The sequence below is a fragment of the Numenius arquata genome, chromosome 4 (genome assembly GCF_964106895.1).
Source record: "Numenius arquata chromosome 4, bNumArq3.hap1.1, whole genome shotgun sequence".
Classification (NCBI taxonomy): Eukaryota; Metazoa; Chordata; class Aves; order Charadriiformes; family Scolopacidae; genus Numenius; species Numenius arquata.
The window spans coordinates 17,592,377-17,610,363 of record NC_133579.1 but is presented as its reverse complement, the minus strand read 5'-3'; the positions used below and the strand labels follow the sequence as shown (position 1 = coordinate 17,610,363).

At 42.3% G+C, this 17,987-nt stretch overlaps 1 protein-coding gene across 1 annotated transcript in view; it reads right to left on the bottom strand.

The window, feature by feature from the left end:
- CHST9 (carbohydrate sulfotransferase 9) overlaps positions 1-10,780 on the bottom strand; it is a 96,341-nt gene extending 85,561 nt beyond the window's left edge. The window contains exons 1-4 of the mRNA XM_074146662.1: positions 10,476-10,780; positions 10,282-10,394; positions 5,785-5,854; positions 3,503-3,711 (exon numbers count right to left, since the gene is read on the bottom strand). Of these exons, the coding sequence (XP_074002763.1) occupies positions 3,503-3,602 (100 nt within the window). The 5' untranslated portion in view covers positions 3,603-3,711; positions 5,785-5,854; positions 10,282-10,394; positions 10,476-10,780. The remainder of the gene's footprint in view (positions 1-3,502; positions 3,712-5,784; positions 5,855-10,281; positions 10,395-10,475) is intronic.
- Between the last annotated feature and the right edge of the window lie 7,207 nt (positions 10,781-17,987).

Genomic DNA, 17,987 nt, shown 5'->3' with positions numbered 1-17,987 from the left:
ATGACACCCAACAGGAGGGCTCTGCTACATCTAAGTAAGGATACATCATCCTGTCTTTAAATGCTCTACACACAGAACCAAACCAAGAAACTCGCCTGTTCTTTCAATCTGCTAATGTCTCTGAAAAGCCATCAGAGAACAACCATGTAGCTAGCAGCTGGTTTAGACATCTCTAAATGAAAGATTTTCTCTTTTTTAAGGTATAGGGATGATGAATGTGACTAGAAATAATCTGAAGAGTCCAAGCACAGAACAGAAGACATGGCTGCACTGAGAGGAGCATCCAGCTGCTGAGCCTGCGGGTGCATCTGAAGTAGACGGACAGGATGAAAGATTAGGGGAGGTGTTCTTGGGTTAGATAAATTTGAGTGATGAGAGAAGTTTGCAAAAGTAAATCAGAAAAAAACATGCTTATGTAACATCAGGTCTAGAGGAAAATAAGACAAACAGGGGAATCAAAGCACAGTTGAGATCTCAGAGATGTGAAGAGCAAATAGAAATAATAGAGCCAAAAAGAGAGAAAGGATTCAAACTATGAAAGAAAAGTGGCATTGAGTCTAGCATGAAAAATTATGAACAGCTAGAAAGAGAAAAGGTGACAATGAGAATGGTGACTGTGAAAGCAAACAGTCTGACTTTAATATAGTAGGACAAACACTAGTAAGGAAATCGTAAATTACCATACAATTTTCTGATTCCCCACAAAATCTGTATCTGATTGGGAATCATTCACACCCCAGCTAGTAGAGCCTGAGAAATAAATATGAACATTACAGAAAACAATTGAGTAAAATGTACTATCTCTTCCAGTGACTGTGATTTATAAAGGCTCCAAGTCAGATACTCAGAGGAACGGGGTGGTGAGCAGCAGCACCTCACTGGTGCAAAACAGATACTTTCCTAAACTCAAACAGATCCAACTTTCCATCCTTCAGCAACCAAATGCAGATGCAAATGCTGTAGGTCTTGAGCAGGGCACGGCAGAAGATAAAAATAGTTCTGCCTACAACAAACGCTTGTCTCTACAGGCTCATAGCACAGCAGTTGAGAAGCATGAGGCGCACTTTCTATTTCTTAATGGAACATCAAATCACATGCTCAGCCACTTGCAGATTAAAACTAGCTGTCTTACAGCTGTGCGACTAGTGATACGATTAAAGGAACACATAAAATCCTTGTAAAGATACTTGTCAGTTTGGGATTCTCCAGACACATCTCCTCCCCCAAAAAGCCACAGTGCACAACACATGGCAATATGAAAAACACTGCAGAAGAGAAAAAAAAAAAAAAGTGTAAAATGCCAACAACTAAACTAATGTATGTTGTGAATATCCAAATATATTTTATTTCATATCAACTCTTAAGCAAGCATACAGGGGGGGAACATTAGAGAATTGAGCTGCAGAAGGTTTAGAGGAGATACAGGTGTTGGAAATAAAAAAAGAATGGCTCTCTACATGTTAAATTGGAAGAAGATGAGGAAAGAGCAGACGCCAAAGAATGATTTTTCACCATGCTCTTTCCAACGTGCACGACCTAGTGACTGTAGAGAATGCCAAAATTCTTTTTTTTGGATCCTGCTGAAGTGCAGTCACAACAGCAGTCCAGTGAGATAAAAGGGCACTCAAAACCGCAGTCACACTTTAAGCTCACTAACCATTCTGTTATTCTCCAATAGTTTCCATTTTATTACGGAAACGTTTTCACATGGAAATGACTTATGTGTACAAGGAGAAGCCTCTCTCCTGAAGAAGATTACAGCAATACATCAAAGAAAACCCCAAAGAAAGCATCTGGTTTCCCAAAAGAACACAGAATGTTCTAATTCCCCCTTTATTATAATTTTCCCATTTCTTTTTAATGGTAGATAGATACAGACAAAAGACAGGAATGGAAAAAACACAGTGAGAAATGGCAACAAGGAGCACTGCAAGGAAAGAAAGGTTCATTACAGCACAGGAAAAGATGCAAAGAATGTGAGGAATGTCAGCAAGTAAATAAATCAATAATCTACAGTAATCACCTACATTCCTGGACTACCTTGAAAGCAATGATATCTGCTCTTAACATTCCTGACAACAGTACGGATTTTTTGAAGAAGAATTCCCCCGAAGTGCGCTGTGTTTCTGCCCTTGTGTCAACAGTTGATTACAAGGGAACCTTTCCGAAGGGAGTCCGTACTACCTCTTTGAATAGTTTTGTTCATACAAGCTCCTAAATTCCTTGGACCAGCCCAGAAACATTAACAGGCTGAAATTAATGTTGTGGTCATTGAACTTAGTTTGAAAAAAAAAAACAAAACCAACACTCAAGGTCATTGTCAAACAATTGCAAGAATGATGCACTATATTCCCCCCTCACCACTGCTCTCTAAAATGTACCGGAGCCTAGCAGCTCCTATGGAATAAAAGCACAGATCAATAAAGCCAGAAGACTGATGTGGTTTTACAGATGTATTTCTTCACAATGCTATCAGCATACTAAAAAGTACGAGTTTTACAGAGGAAATGGAAGCTGAGCAATAGACACAAGAGGACATAAAAGTCAGGATTTCTTAACAAGTTGTGAACATTCCATATTTTTACAGGGTAGGGGGGAACCTAGGAAAAAAAACCAAACAACAAAACAAACAAAAAACCCCAGAACCCTAAACAAGTATACAACTAAAATCAAGGACACACCATCAAGTAACATGGCACAACAGAAGTGGATCTTCAGAGCAAAACAGTGGGTGTTAAGGACCTTACTGACATCCACCCTATACACACTTCAGACTAACTCTAGACTGGTCCTGTGGTGTGAGCATCCACTAGAGGTTGAGGTGAACACTCTGTTTTAATTCCACCGAAAAAAGAATCTAGATAAACCTGTGGTGCAACCTGAAATATGGTAAATATGGGGAACAACAGAAATTCAACTGAGGAGTGTACTCCTGTACCAATGCTAATACAGATTTACCTGAAATTGCAATGACTCTGGTGATATATCTAAAAAAGGCTTGTAAGTCCAGTATCTAACTATGCCCCAAACAAAACAAAACAAGATAGGATGATTCCATACGAGCACTGTTGCTTAGAAGCCCACTTTTGTCTACAAGACATAGCAGTAGTTCTCCAAAAATTGCTTTGCCACACAAAGTAAAACGTACAAAACCCACAGAAAATGGGCATACAGAATTATTTCTAAACTGGACTTGCTTGACTTCACGTATGCACAATATGCTTTTGCAACACTTGCTTTTGCAAATGAAGCTGATACAATACAATTAGGTAGCTGGGGGCATCTTTTCATGTGACTAAAGAAATTTCTTCATGCTTGTAAGAAGTGTAGCAATTAAAACAAGTCTGTTTTCAATGCCATTCTACTGCTAAACAGGGGAACTCCCCCCAGCTGTCCACATTATTCGGAGTTCACAATTATCTTTTAAGTAATGGATACAATTACATTTAAAAAAAAAAAAAAAAAAAAAAAAAGAAGAAGAAAGAAAGAAAAGCTACTGTACCTGTATGTTGTTCTTCAATCCAAGCTTGCAGATACATGAAGAGGAGTAGACCAGCTACTCCAAACATCAGTACAGACACAAAGACTTGTCTTAGGTTCATGACCCTATCAGAGGGCTACTTTTCAGCTTTCAGAAGGACACATGGCTCACTTCTCTGAAGTTTTTAGCGTGCCTGCATCTTCTTCAGTATCTTCCCCTGAGACACCAACCTGGAATAACAAGAGAGGGAGGTAGTTCTCATGGAATATTTTTATTCTTCACCAGAGGCTGTGTAAACAGCATACTATATACAAGCAGGAGCTCCTACAAGCTATTACTTTCAATGCTTAGATTGCTGTTCAGAATCTCAATGATCTTTCTACCCTTGGATGAGTTCCAAGCAGAAGCGTCTCGAAGCAGCTACAGAGACCATTCCACCTCCACACCACCAAACATCACCCGTTGCCATAACAGAGGGAGGTGACACCCCAAATGAGATGCCTGGGTGTCACAGCAGTATACCACCACCCATCTACCATCTCAGCTGAGAAGCTGCAGCAGCAGGTCCCCCCAGGTGGCCAGGTTGCCTCTCAGTGCTACCAGTGCCCTGCAATGGGAAACTCAGCACCTTTGCTTCTGGACTGCATCCATCTGAAGAAGGATGCCTGCAGTCACCCTCAGAACACAACTCCTACACTCACAGTGCATTGGCAGCGGTTCAGACTACACTTTGGGGAGTCATACTCTGATGTTCACCCTCAAACATGAATCCAAGTTGTGTTTTGCAGGTTTAGGGAATGTCAGCATAAGACGATGTCAGTAACACAGCAAAAATAATTAATGGATCATCTTTTTACTCAGTTATTTTGCGACGTGGGAAGGCCTTGTCAAGAACCCAATTCTTGCCACTAAGTTCAATGGAAATGAGAACAAATATAAAATCTTACCAAAGAGATTACTTTCTTGCACAGCAGAGGACCTAGAAAAAGGAAGTAATTTACCCGATACCTTGCACCCGCCACAAAGGGGCCATAAAATTCAGTTTGTAACAACAGAACATAGAAGATACTGTGGATCATAAAAAAGCCAACTCCTTAACATGAATCAGAGTGCGTTCACTTTGAGAGCACACTACCAGAACCTGAAGAGCAGCTGTTGAAGTTGGCCTGCACAGCAAAAGAAAAAGTGTTAAAATTCAACACAATGGGCACCCTTGTAAGTGCGTATCTGATAGAAGTGTCTGGTAAACTACTGCAAAGAATGCAAAGAAAATCTCAAGCTTTTAAAGGAAGACAGCCTATTGAAAAATATTTGAAAGAGAAATCTGTTAAATGAACAGAGCTGAAGTACATGTACATCCAACTAAACAGAAAAAGAAAATGCAGGCATTTAACAATAATTCTGAAATGTACAAGTACTGTGTGTTCCACAAGTTTGTATTTTTAAATAACTCAGCACTGTTACATCTATAATTGCTGAGTTTCTAAAAATACACATACACACAAGGCTTAGCAGGAACTACCATTAAAAATAGCTGTTGAGTGAAAAAAGTAACTATGTTAGAAAAAGACAAAAGATTTTAAGAACAACAAAACTGTGTTCATAACTTTACAGATTTTTTCCAATTCTATGCCGTTAAAACTATACACTTCTCTGAAGCACAAACTTGCCTGCAGAAAATGTAAACAAGAGTTTAAATATTAATCATTTCATATGTAATTGTACTGTAGAAGACAGCTAGATATTAACAGAATGTAAAAGTTCTGTCTGAAGTCTTTTTTGTACGGGTCATGAAGTATCTGGTTTGAACCTGAAACACAGAAGGAAGGTGAATCAGTACTTTATTCCATCTAGTTCTTCCTGCCTTGATTCTGCAGAGATGGAATTTCCTACACGTTATATACATGCACCTGTTTGCAGCTGTTGTGCTGATGTACAGGATTGGAAGGAAGAAGTGAAGATTGGGCAAAAATGGAGAAAATGCTTGGGGAATTCTCTGTGAAATGCCTTTTGCAAGGGTGTGGGCAGTGGAGCCTCCTTTCAGCCAGATCTTCACTAGCTCTCGTCACTTGCACCTTTTCCTACAGTGCCCTCAGCATTCTCAGACCTGAAGTCTTCGTTATCTACCCTAAAAAGTTTACTTAGGTCTTTGCTCCCAGTCTTCGTATCTAACTTCAGTTCTGCAGCAAACGCACTGTTTGCATGTCTTCAGAAATCACTCTGCTGACGAGACAGAAGCTTCCCAGCATAAGCAATGCTTCAAGAACCATTAGTTAAAGGTCAAAGGACCAATGAATACAAACCTCTTCTCTTTTCCCCCCAAACAAAAGCTGTGTTGTTCCTGTAACAGGGCTTTGACAGCATCTGGATTAGCTAAAAAAAAAAAAAAAAAAAAAAAAGCCAAATAAATAAGACATGAAGGTCTGAATGAGTATCTTTGAAAGAAATGAAATAATTTGCAGGTACTAGAAAGCAGGAATCAGTTTCTTTTGGAAAAGTTGTTTGGGATTTGTGACTTCCTTATAATAAAAAAGTGAGCAATCCAGACACACAAAATGAATGGTGGCATGCTTCCAAGTAAGCCCACTTGTGTGGTTTTGTTACTTGTTTCCATCTCCGGCTACACAAAACTCTCATTTTCAGCCCTCCTTTCTGAAAACCCATGTCCTTGAGCCAGCAAGAAGAGCTTTCTCAGGCCACATGGATAACGCTGAAAGCAAAGTATCTCACACCACATCTCCATGAACGTTTCTGACACATGCAGGCTGACACTGCTGCTCTCTCCAGCCACTTGCTATCATCATCCCCAACTGCCCAGCTCTTGCCACCACCACGAGGGCTTACACACCTGCCCAGTAACACCCAGAAAGCTCATCCAGCTAAAAACTGCTCCAGAAAGAAGTGGGCACCTTACTGCCAAAGGAAATCAGGAAACACTGGTTTAATCAAACTACAGCCCACAAAGGGTTTACGCAAGGAATAGTGCCACTGTTTTTTCCTTTAGCAATACTAGCCATCGCACACATCCATGACGCACAATGGCATAGGATACACAGCTGACCTTGCCCAAACACCATTGTGGTTGCATGCAGCAGCATCTACAAGCCCTGCATTGTCACCTTTTGGATGCACAGTAAAATCAGGAGCACTTCCAAGCAGTTTAATATGTGAATAAGAAAAGAGATGTTTTTCTGCTAGGCTAGTCTCAGCTTTGAGTGGACAGAAGTTCCTAACAGGAAACAGCAGTTCAAGGTGGAATTTTTTTTTTTAAACTACCAAACACCCCCTAAAGCCAATTTTCTCCATCATCAAAGTCACTACAATTATCTTTGTATCAAGAGTTTTCATGCTGCTTTCAATTAGTTTAATTTATTTAAATTTAATTTATATGAAACCATGTTCTTTATTTATGTGTTGGCTAAGTTTTAGGATTAAACAAGAGTAACATTAGATTTAATTAAGACTAGCTATTTTAGCACAGGTTAGACTCTAAACCCGTCCAAAATCTGAAGCTATTCTGCTACCTTATAAGATTTTTAAAGGCCTTTCAGCTTGAATAAGTAGTTTAATTTATTTAACATAGTGATTTGTAACCCACATATGAAAAAATGATAGCAGCATTAAAAAAGTCTGTGTCTATGAGACTTCTAGTAGAACTTGAAAAATGGCCACACAACACTGACAAATTTTCTCCTTTAGTATTAAAAAGCAACGGTTGTGGATAACACTCTCTAGCATCCTGGCAAAGAAGAAATACCTGCAAATATTCTTTAATCAAGACGAATGCTCCCTTGTGGCTGAGAAGAAAGAGCCAACAAGCAATTACTTTCAACCTAAGTATTTTCAAAAGAGATCAGCTGCATCCAAACACAGGTTCAGCATCCCTAGTTAAGCTGTAAATCTTTCTTTGCCCCCAATCCTGGGCAACACAGCCCCACCAGATGATAGCTTGACCATCCTGTTGAATAGGATGCTTGCTACGGGGAAACCGCTACAGCCTAAGAAACCTCTGTGTCCCTCTCACCTATGCCGAGCTCGATTCTTTCTTTAGCCCAACCTTCCCCCTCTATTTTGGAAGTATGGACTCCAATTAAACTCAAGTTTAATTGGAGAGAGTTAAACTCAAGCCTGCGCAGAAAACATCACATAGTGACCCGTGTATCCCAAAATTTCAAGTCCTTTTAAGTACTGGAGAGAGATTACTATATATTGTTCTTACCCATCATGGGGAAACAGTTAATCTGGCAGATGAAAACACTACATGCCTTACATGACAACACAGACCTCTCTGCAGCAAAAATTTAGAAACTTAACAAGTATATAGTTATTCACTTCTCAGGCCAAATTGTTTAATACCATTGTCAAATTTAAGAGTTTCAGGAATTCACATTCCACTAATGTAAAATCCTTACATTTTTCCCAGTTTGTATTTTGGGTCCAGTTCAGAGAGGCACATTCCTGTACAGGGCCAACACAAGCAACTGAAATAGCACAGCCACCCAAAAATGGGGAAGAGCGCATCTCCTGCTTTTGGCGTGATTCCTCATTTCAGTGCATTGTCCACCTTTCTCTTCCTGGCAAGCAAAGACACCTGCAGCTGAAGAGAGGCACCTCCAACACCCTTCCTGGCTTCTGCCTATTCCAGACCACACAAAACCAATGGCATTTGGTTGCAGTACATTTGGCTAACTTAAGATTTTCCTGGCACTATGACATTCATCACCATCTAGTTCTGAAATCAAAAACATATAAAAGCAAAACATTAGATTGTCTCAAACTACTTTGAAACCCTTGTTTTTAACCCCCCTTCACCTGAAAAAAAAATGGTCAAGATGAATGGTTAGCCAGCAGAATACTTATGAAAAAAACAGATGCTTTTTATACTGCTCAAAGCATTCATACTACTGCGGGTTACCACAAATTTCCCCCCACTCAGAATCTCCTTAGACACAACTGATTTAATGAAAGCAAAATGAGAAAAAGGACACAGAAATCTACTGCAACCACACATGTTTTTTTTCTCTCTTCCTTACCCCTAGAAGCAATACATTTTCTGATGCCTCCACTGGGGTATCATGGCAAGAAAATTTTACACTGAGGAATGTCCAGCTGGACACTGGCCCAGGCTACTTTCAGCTCAGTCAGCGGAAGGAGGCAAGGATATCTTCTCAATTCAACGCTCCCCCTCCTCCCTCACTTCTCATCTGTTAGCTGGTGTCCTACTTCACGCGTAGGTGATCCTCCAGGATCAGCTTTCCATGTCCACATCTCAACTTTCTGGCTTCACAACAGCTAGTGCATGGCACAGCTCCAGCTCTGAACAATGCTTGCACAGTTCCTCATATCAGGCAGTACTAGTCTTCATTCTGGTTTATTGCTAGGAATAAATATACAGTATTTGCCATTTCATCTCTCCAGCAAGTTATGCTGAGTATTATGGTTGGGTGAAGTCAAAGTCCTTACAGAAATTTGAATTGAATGCATAACCAGATCAAGATAACCAAACTCAGTGCTGCTGAGAAAGTTTGTGGAAATAAAAAAAGAAAAAAAAAAAAAAGCAGTAAACAAAAAACCAAACTAAAATTCCCTTCCTGTCCATAGGAATCTACTGGGGTATCGGGGTAGGGGGAACCGTTAGCAATTTGGCAGGCCTCGCTTATAGGGTCTGAGTACAGGGCAGTGCAGCGAGGAGTTTCCCTCTCACCCCATGACAGACAGTATTTCAACACCTGGTGCCAAAGAGGGAGATACCCAGCATCCAGGCCCACTGGTACATCGGTCCTGCTGATATCTCAGCAACTTCTTCACCTGAAGAGCTGCTTATAAAAAGGTTGTGTCGAAGTGTAAGTGAAGACACCATCTGGCCTGCACAACTTTTATCACTGGCAATAACAGAAGATTACTACCTACCAATCTTGCAAATCAAGTTAAGAGAATTTTGTTACAGAGTTCCGCAAGACAAAAATAATGAAATATTTTGTATGAAATATGTAAGGATTTCTTTTCAAAGGACAGAGCTGTTGAAACAAAGTGAGTGTCCTTCCCTCACCCACTGAAAATCGTGAAACAATAAAGCCCCTTTAAAAAAATAGAGCTCAAAAATTTAAAATTTCAAGAGCAATCAGGAAATACCAAACATCAACATCTCCAAAGTAACTTCCCACCCAGCCACGTTGCACATATTTAACATTTTTCTACTTCACTCTCCCTTGTTACATAGCAGACCACAATGTTGTTATAGCAATTATGTTTTGTTATTAATGCACTTTATAGCATACAACATGCTATATGAAATTAATAACGTGGCAAAGAAAATGTGCTTTGCATTTGATTTGGCCATTTTAATCTATTGAAGTTACTAGGTCCTCATTATCCTTTCAATATATTTCCAAATAAAAAAAAAATTCCTCTTACTGAAGCAATGGATGTGAACAAGGATCATTTTAGTAAAGAAGCATATATTGACTTTTGATGCCATTAAACCTTTCCATAGGAATTGTACCAGATGACTGAAAGCAGTCCATAGCACCTGCATTACTTCTGAGAACATGCACAAATACAACCACTTACCTGGTCCTGCTCCTCAACCATAAACCCTACTGAACTTCAGATCATATTAGTTTAATCCATACAGCAACCCTCAGCTACTTGTAGGTTAGTTTAAAGCTGCAAATCTAATAGTTATTCTTTATAAAGAAACAAACAAACCCTATGCTTGTGTTAACAATAAGTAGGTGCAGAGCAGTCCTACCCATGAGTATGCAGGTTAACACACCAGCATCATTAAAAGCTTTACTTACTTAAAGCAAACTAAGAAGACACTCCGGTACTGAAGGTGACAGGTTTGGAACTTCACCAGTTTGCGAGAATGTTCAATACCAAGGGTTTCATTCTACAGCTGCAGGACATCTGACTTCAAAAAGGAAAAAGCATTATTATTCTTCTTAGCAGCACCTCATCAGACAAAGACAGGTTTGGCATGCTTAGCTCTTACCTGCCTGTAGCACTGCTTGAAGTCAGCGAGCAGTCCCATGCAAGTCACCTGCATTTTGGGAAGTTAAACAGAAACAGGGATTACGAGACAGCAACTTGATGGCTCTCAATCTTCTAGCAGGGTTGGAGGTGGACTTTTTTCACCCTCTCTTAGGGTGGGGGAAGATTAGAGAAAGGACTGTGTCAAAGCAAGACCTTCCCTTTTTTAAATTGTTGAAATTACATGATCTTGTTTATTGACTGCAGTGAACTGAAGTGTTACCAGCATGCCGAGCAGACTTGCAGTCTGCCCCAATCATTCACTCTACTGCTCGAGAACGCACAGGCAATACTAGCCAATTTTTTTTTTATTTATTTATTTTTGGAGACGTGCCCCGAATTCCCGATGTGTGACGATGTGGGGGGAGGATGAGGAGTCAGCAGAAAAGTTGGTCCTGCTGCGGAGCGCTGCCTCGCCGGGTGCCGCAGCGGGGGGCTCAGCGGTCCCCTCAACTTCTGGGGACGCTCCGGAGCCCGGGACTCCCGGGAGGAGCCGCAGCCCCGCTCTCCGAGAGTAGACGACCCTCGGCAGTGAATCCCGGGGCTAGGACGGACCCACTTGCCACGGTCACGCCGGGGCGGACGAAGCGGGGGCTCACCCCGAGCCACCCCCCGTTCCCCAGGGGCTATCCGGGAAACGTACCGGGGCGGCCGCGCTGCCTCCTCCCGCTCCCGCCGGTGAAACTCCCGGGGCTGGGGCGGTGCCGGCGGGTCGCCGCGCCGGGGGAGCCGCTGTTTGCGGAGCCGGGGAGGAAATCCCGCACCAAACCCACACGCCCACGAGTGGAAGCCGCCCCGCCGCCGCCGCCGCCCCTCACCTGCCCGCCGCTCCCAGCAGGAGCCTCTTGCAGCGGCGCCGAGACTCAAACTTTTCACCGCAAAACTTCGGGGCCGGGGCCGGTGCCGGGAGGGTGGGTCGCCGCGGGTGGCAGGTAAATCCCGGCGTTTGGTGGCCCGCCTGCCCCGCCGCCGCTCTGCCTGCCAAGCCCGTGTCATTGCGCGGGGAGCTGCTCTCCCTCCCCGCCTCCCAGCGCCCCTGAGATTAAGCGCTTTGCTAACAGGTTTTGTTTGCTGATACATGTCCAGGGGTAGGCTCTCCCTCTGCTAACAAATAAACACATCGAGGCTGCCAGGTAGAGGCAAGTCACAGCTGGAATTAGCTACTAAAACAGGTAGCGTATAAACTTTATTGTTTGCGGGAAACGGGGTGACAGAGAAAAATATTTAATTATTGCTTATTAGCCCTTCATATGTGTCTTGCAAACGTTATCAGCTTATTGTGACAACAGACCAGCCATGTAGGTAAATGACATTATCTCTAACGGGCACATGGTTTCGCTTACATTTCTTCAAGAAAGTCCTTGAAGAAGTAGCTCCAGCTCTTGCTGAAACAGCGTAAGCACGGAGGAGTTCTGACTTTCCAGAGCTGTGCTCAAACCACTTCTATCCGGCTTTCTCCCCTTTAGGCATTTACTGCAGTTGTGTGTCGCTAGAATTACCCTAGCACACACTTTTGAAATGCTCCCTGTGAGTCACTGCCCCATCGCTCACTTGTGGCATGAATAGCTGTAACGTAACACTTCGCGTTTTTCCAACATCTTTTATCCTAACAGGTCTCAAATCATCTCACACACTGTTACAGCCAGCACACAGGGATCACTTTTCAAACCAGCGAAGCACAACCACCTTCGACGTGAAGCTGAACATCGCCGACCAGCTCAAGACGGTGGTTCAGAGCAGACAGTACAGAGCTGTGTGCTGCTGATTTCCAGAGGGATTTGACTAAGCAGAGTGTAATTACCCTGACCAGAGCTTAGACGTTGGGGATAACACATGTTCATTGAAAAGTGTTCCAGAATCTGAAGCAGCCACAGGCAGCCAAGACCTGTGCGCAGGGCTGCTCCCTATGGATTTCCAATTCAAGCACTAAGCCATCCGCCTCCTGCTTAGTTTGGGTTGTGTGAGTACATATAGCCTCACCGCGGTGCTATAAATTTTCTCTCTTTTATCTCACTTAAGGATCTCTGTAATCACAGTTGATTACAGAGGCTAGCAGCTCAGAGCAGACCCAGGGAGCAAAGATTTTCCCTTCTTTTCCTTTAAAGCCAACCATGGATCCACTTTAAAGTTCTGGTGAGCAAAGACTATCCCTCACGCCCATAGCTTCTCTGGCTTCCTAGTAGAAATAAAAGGGGAGGAAGCAAGGAGGGAAGTAGGTTTAAGAGCAGAATATGTCAGTTGTTTGCTGTTTCACAAGAGTTGGGCACATTTCCCCTTTTAGACAACCGGGCAGGCATGTGATACTATGATAACCATATGCCCTAACAAAAAATGTAACCTCGATTTCTGTGTCCAGTTTTGGGCCCCCTACCACAAAAAAGACATCGAGGTGCTGGAGCGGGTCCAGAGAAGAGCAACAAGGCTGGTGAAGGATCTGGAGCACAAGTCTTATGAGGAGAGGCTGAGAGGACTAGGGTTATTCAGCCTGGAGAAAAGGAGGCTGAGGGGAGACCTTATCACTCTCTACAACTACCTGAAAGGAGGGTGTAGAGAGGCGGGGGTCGGTCTCTTCTCCCAAGTCACGGGCGACAGGACTAGAGGAAACGGCCTCAAGTTGCGCCAGGGGAGGTTCAGGCTGGATACTAGGAAAAATTTTTTCACTGAAAGGGTTATCAGACATTGGAATGGGCTGCCCAGGGAGGTGGTTGAGGCACCATCCCTGGAAGTGTTCAAAAGACAGGTTGACGTGGTGCTGGGAGACATGGTTTAGTGATGGTGTTGCATTTTGTTGTTTTGTGGGTGTTTATTTTTGTGAGTTAGGTTGATGGTTGGACAATATGATCTTGAAGGTCCCTTCTAACCTAGAAGATTCTGTGATTCTGTCATTTAAAGTACAAATCTATTAGTCTGTGGTGGCTAGTGAGATTTTTAGAGCAAAGCAACATGCCTACTGAATTTTAGTTTCCTGAGGTAATACACTCAGAAGATTGTAAAGAAGGTCACTGAAGCTTCTAATAGGGATATACAGATTAACCTTCTGAGTGTTGTAGATTTAATTTCACTCAATAAGTACATGTTGCAAACATATTTCTTCAGATTGATCTACTCAGGCTGCACCCATCAACTGATTAAAGTTATATATAACACTGAAAAGATCAGACGTCTTGATTATTTTTTTTTTCAGTTAAAGGAATAAATTAATTACTTTGGGATAAAGCCAAGTCTTGTTTTACAACTTAATAAAAAACCCTGTGTGTTTAGCTTATATAATACTCGTTCCACCACAGGTTCTTCCAGTGCAGAGGGCATATTCCAGCTATGGATTTAAGAATCTTTACAAGATTAAAAATTCACCATGCAGGTGAAATTGGACACTGGATTAGGAAGCTCATCAACTACGTAAATGTAATCAGCACCTTCCGAAGCCTGACATGTAGCAAAGAAGAAATGAATTACGAAAGGGTGGCGGCAGTCTGTCTGTGTCAGCGGGGTTGGTATGGAGCCAGCGCCTGCATCAGAAACCCCATTCTTGGCAGGTTTCTGCATGTTTCCTTTGACTTCTGGTAGACAAGCAGCATGATCAGCAGAGTCATCTTCTGAGAGCAGTGAGGCAGAGGATGATGGTGATGCCTTCTCACGGTAACAGGAGTAGCCAGTGCAGTTGGAGAAGAAAGACAACAGGTCACAAATTGAAACCAAAAGCTGCCAAAAATCACAGGCCAATTTGATGAAATAAAGACACCTTTACTCTACAGTATGACCAATTTGGGCTCTTTAAGCACGTATTCTGTGTAGATTTTCACCTTGGTTTCGCAGTAACAGCCATGGAGGAAAGTTTGGTGTGGAGGGTAGGTCACAGTTCCCCACACTCACAACTTCTTCTCTGTGGACTGCTGGTGTGCACTGGGTAAGCCTCCCAAATTCCCCTTGGGCACTCGGACTGTTCCCCCACGAGAGGTGTGACAGAAACCATGTGCTATGAGCTGGTAGGAAACACACCCCGGCTCTTGCTGAACACAGCCCAGGTTTCCACTTGACATTTTTCAAAGTTTTCGGCAAAGCTAGCTCAGCCACCTACACAGATATGCACATTTCAAGGAGCCAGAAGTCAGGATTCTTGTGTCTAAAGAAAAAAATCAATATAAAAGCCATGACTCAAGTAGCAGCTGTGGTAAAACTGTGCCCGTTTGGCCGGATCCTTTTCCAAAGGGGAAGGATTAGACCTTCAGAGGGTTTTTCAGATTAGGCAAATTCATTCCAAGTGCCATTATCATTTACTGCAATGAATTTCGGGATGGGCCACACTGGCACAGTTTCAGTGCTGTGTTGTATATCAATATAGAACCAATTAGGCAAACTTTTGGTGATTAAAAGCATTTTATCATTATGAAGGTGTCTTTTGCTCTAGGGCATAAACCATTCAGCAAGTAGTTTCATTTTATTTCCTTGAGCTTTTTTAATTTTCAGCTAATTAGCTAGAAATACACCACCTACAACATGCTCCTTTTCTTGGTTAGGAGGCTAAAATTCGCCTCTACTAAGCATTGCTACGGGGCATTTGCTTGTTTCTTTAAAAAAACTGCTAGCAACTTGGTATAAAATTCATTTTCTCAGTAACTGGCATGCTGGGGTAATTATCAAAGCCTTTCTAAGCAAGTTGTGTGCTCATTCAAAAATATTAGGCAATTCAAAGTGTCTGCTGTTATTCAACTATTAAAAATTTTCATTTTTAAGAAGTCTCTAAAAACAAACCCAGGTTGGCTTAAACACTTCAATGCGTTAACTGTGAAGCTATTTTATTGTAATGGGCTCCTGTCTCAAAAGACGGCCAAAAGAAAACAGTAGCTGCGATCTTTTTTTCTGAAGGTTAGTGTGTTATCTTACTCCAATTCTAAAATCACAGAATCACGGAATCACAGAATTGTTGGAGTTGGAAGGGACCTCTAGAGATCACCTAGTCCAATGCCCCTGCCAAAGCAGGATTGCCTAGAGCACATTACTCAGGACTGCATCCAGGCGGGTCTTGAAAATCTCCAGAGAAGGGGACTCCACAACCTCCCTGGGCAGCCTGTTCCAGGGCTCTGTCACCCTCACCGTAAAGAAGTTCTTCCTCACATTTGAGTGGAACCTCCTATGTTCCAGCTTGTGCCTGTTGCCCCTCGTCCAGTCACTGAGAACCACTGAAAAGACTCCGGCTCCATCCTCCCTCAAACCACCCTTTAGGTACTTGTAAACATAGATAAGGTCTCCCCTCAGCCTTCTCATCTCCAGGCTAAAGAGTCCCAGCTCTCTCAGCCTTTCTTCATAAGGGAGATGCTCCAATCCCTTAATCATCTTTGTTGCCCTACGTTGGACTCCCTCCAGTAGTTCCCTGTCTCTCTCAAACTGGGGAGCCCAGAACTGGATGCAGTATTCCAGTTGTGGTCTCACCAGAGCAGAGCAGAGGGGAAGAATGACCTCCCTTGACCTACTGGTCACACTCTTCCCTTTGCAGCCCAGGATTCCATTGGCCATCTTGGCGACAAGGACACATTGTTGGCTCATGGATAGTTTACTATCCACCAGGACCCCCAGATCCTTCTCCTCAGAAGTGCTTTCCACCAGGTCCATCCCTAACCTATATTAGTATCTGGCAATGTTCTTCAAATGGCCGCTACTACCCTGTCAAGTACTGGAGGGCTGGAAAATGCCTTAAGATGTCCTGAAAATTGATTTTCTGAAAAAGTTAATTAATTCAGTATTTAGAAGGCTACTGAAGGCTTCCAATCACAAGTGTAAATGGGAAGGTTACGATTAACTGCCCTTCTCTTACTCCCTCTTCCTAGCACGGAGTGTATGTATGTTCTCATGCTATTATATGGTACATTTACACCTTAGATCAAAGTATATCCAGTTTTGCAGGCTCCATACATGGAGATTTTCAAGACAAGATGGGATAAAGCTCTGAGCAACCTGGCCTGACCCCATGGCTGACCCAGTTATGTGCTGGAAGTTGGACTACAGGCTTCCTGTGGTCCTATCCTATGGAAGCTATCCCATGCTGTCTTTCTGGATAGCCCATCTAAAACTCAGGAGGTCACACTTTCACCCAAAATGCCTCATCTCACTCCAAAAATGAGGTTTAAAGACTGCTACCCTACCACAGAATCACAGACCTCAAATGAATGAACGAGGTCCTTAACAAGCATCAGAAGGCTTTCTGTTGAAATGTGGTTTGTAAAACAAGGAGGCAGTTCCTCTGACAGCCCTCATCGCTTCCATGAGAAAATTCCAAGAGGTCTGCTTTTCCAGGCCTTTTGAACTGTGTTTGTAAAACCTATGAAACATTGTAATTTCGAGTTCACCTAGTTCTAGAGAAGGGGAAACATTTGTCTTTGTTCTACCAAATAATGCTTGATTATGGTACCTCCTGGAAAAGAATATCCTATTGTATTAGAGTGCCTAACTGAGAGACAGTTTCTTTGGTGTTTCAGTTATCACTATCAGCGTGTTCACACAAAATTAACTGTGAATTTCTTAACTGTTTGATTTAAATGCTTTAAAGGCATTCATAAAGATCTTGAAGGATGTGTTCTTCATACTTGTCTTTCAATTTTGACTTAAGGGACATTAGCAGATTGCCCTCATGCTTACTGTGGAGTCTGTGTTTGTCAGCTGCAGCTTACTGCTCTTAGGCATTACACAGACCGAAAATGACCCCACCAAAACCCTTTTTAGAGCAATTTTACTATCTTTTACATGACTACTAAATGTCAGAGAAGTAAAATCTGAATATTGTGCTTTGGTCTCTCCACATCCCCTGAATGTGAGAGAAACAAAATACTCTTACTCCCAACAGCACTTTTGATAGTAGACAGTTCTGCACTGATTCAACATCTGTTGACAAGCTGTCTGTATAAATCGACAGAGAAAAGAACTGATACATGAAACTGAGTGTGTCGCCAAAGTGATTCACAATCTGTTGAAACAAGACACCACACCGTTAAATATGTAATTCCAGTGTTATGGTTCCTCTTCCATCCTAAAATACCTGGAATAAAATGCAGAAATACAGTGACATGACAGTTTGGCAGCTGCCTTGAAGCACAGATAAAGGAGTATTGAATGAAATAAAACAGTGTATAGTTCTCTTAGCTAGTGTCAGCATTGTACTACATGTTGAACGCTTGCATTGCTTATTAGGACCGATGGACATATTTTGAACCCATTCTGACAGCGTGTATTCAAACATTGAGCAAATTATGACATTACAGTATTCAGATCTGCCAGAAAAGAAAACTTACTGAGAAATTCTAGGGCAAATGAGGGTGGAAAATGAAATAAGGACCAGGCAGACTGACAACTGAACCCTGTATAGTAGGAGAGAGACAAGAAGAGAACTACAGATTTTTTTAAAAAAAATTTAGTGTGGGCATTAGTCCCAAATATTCAGTCATTGTGTAATAATTCACATGGGGCCAAGTGTCAGTACTGT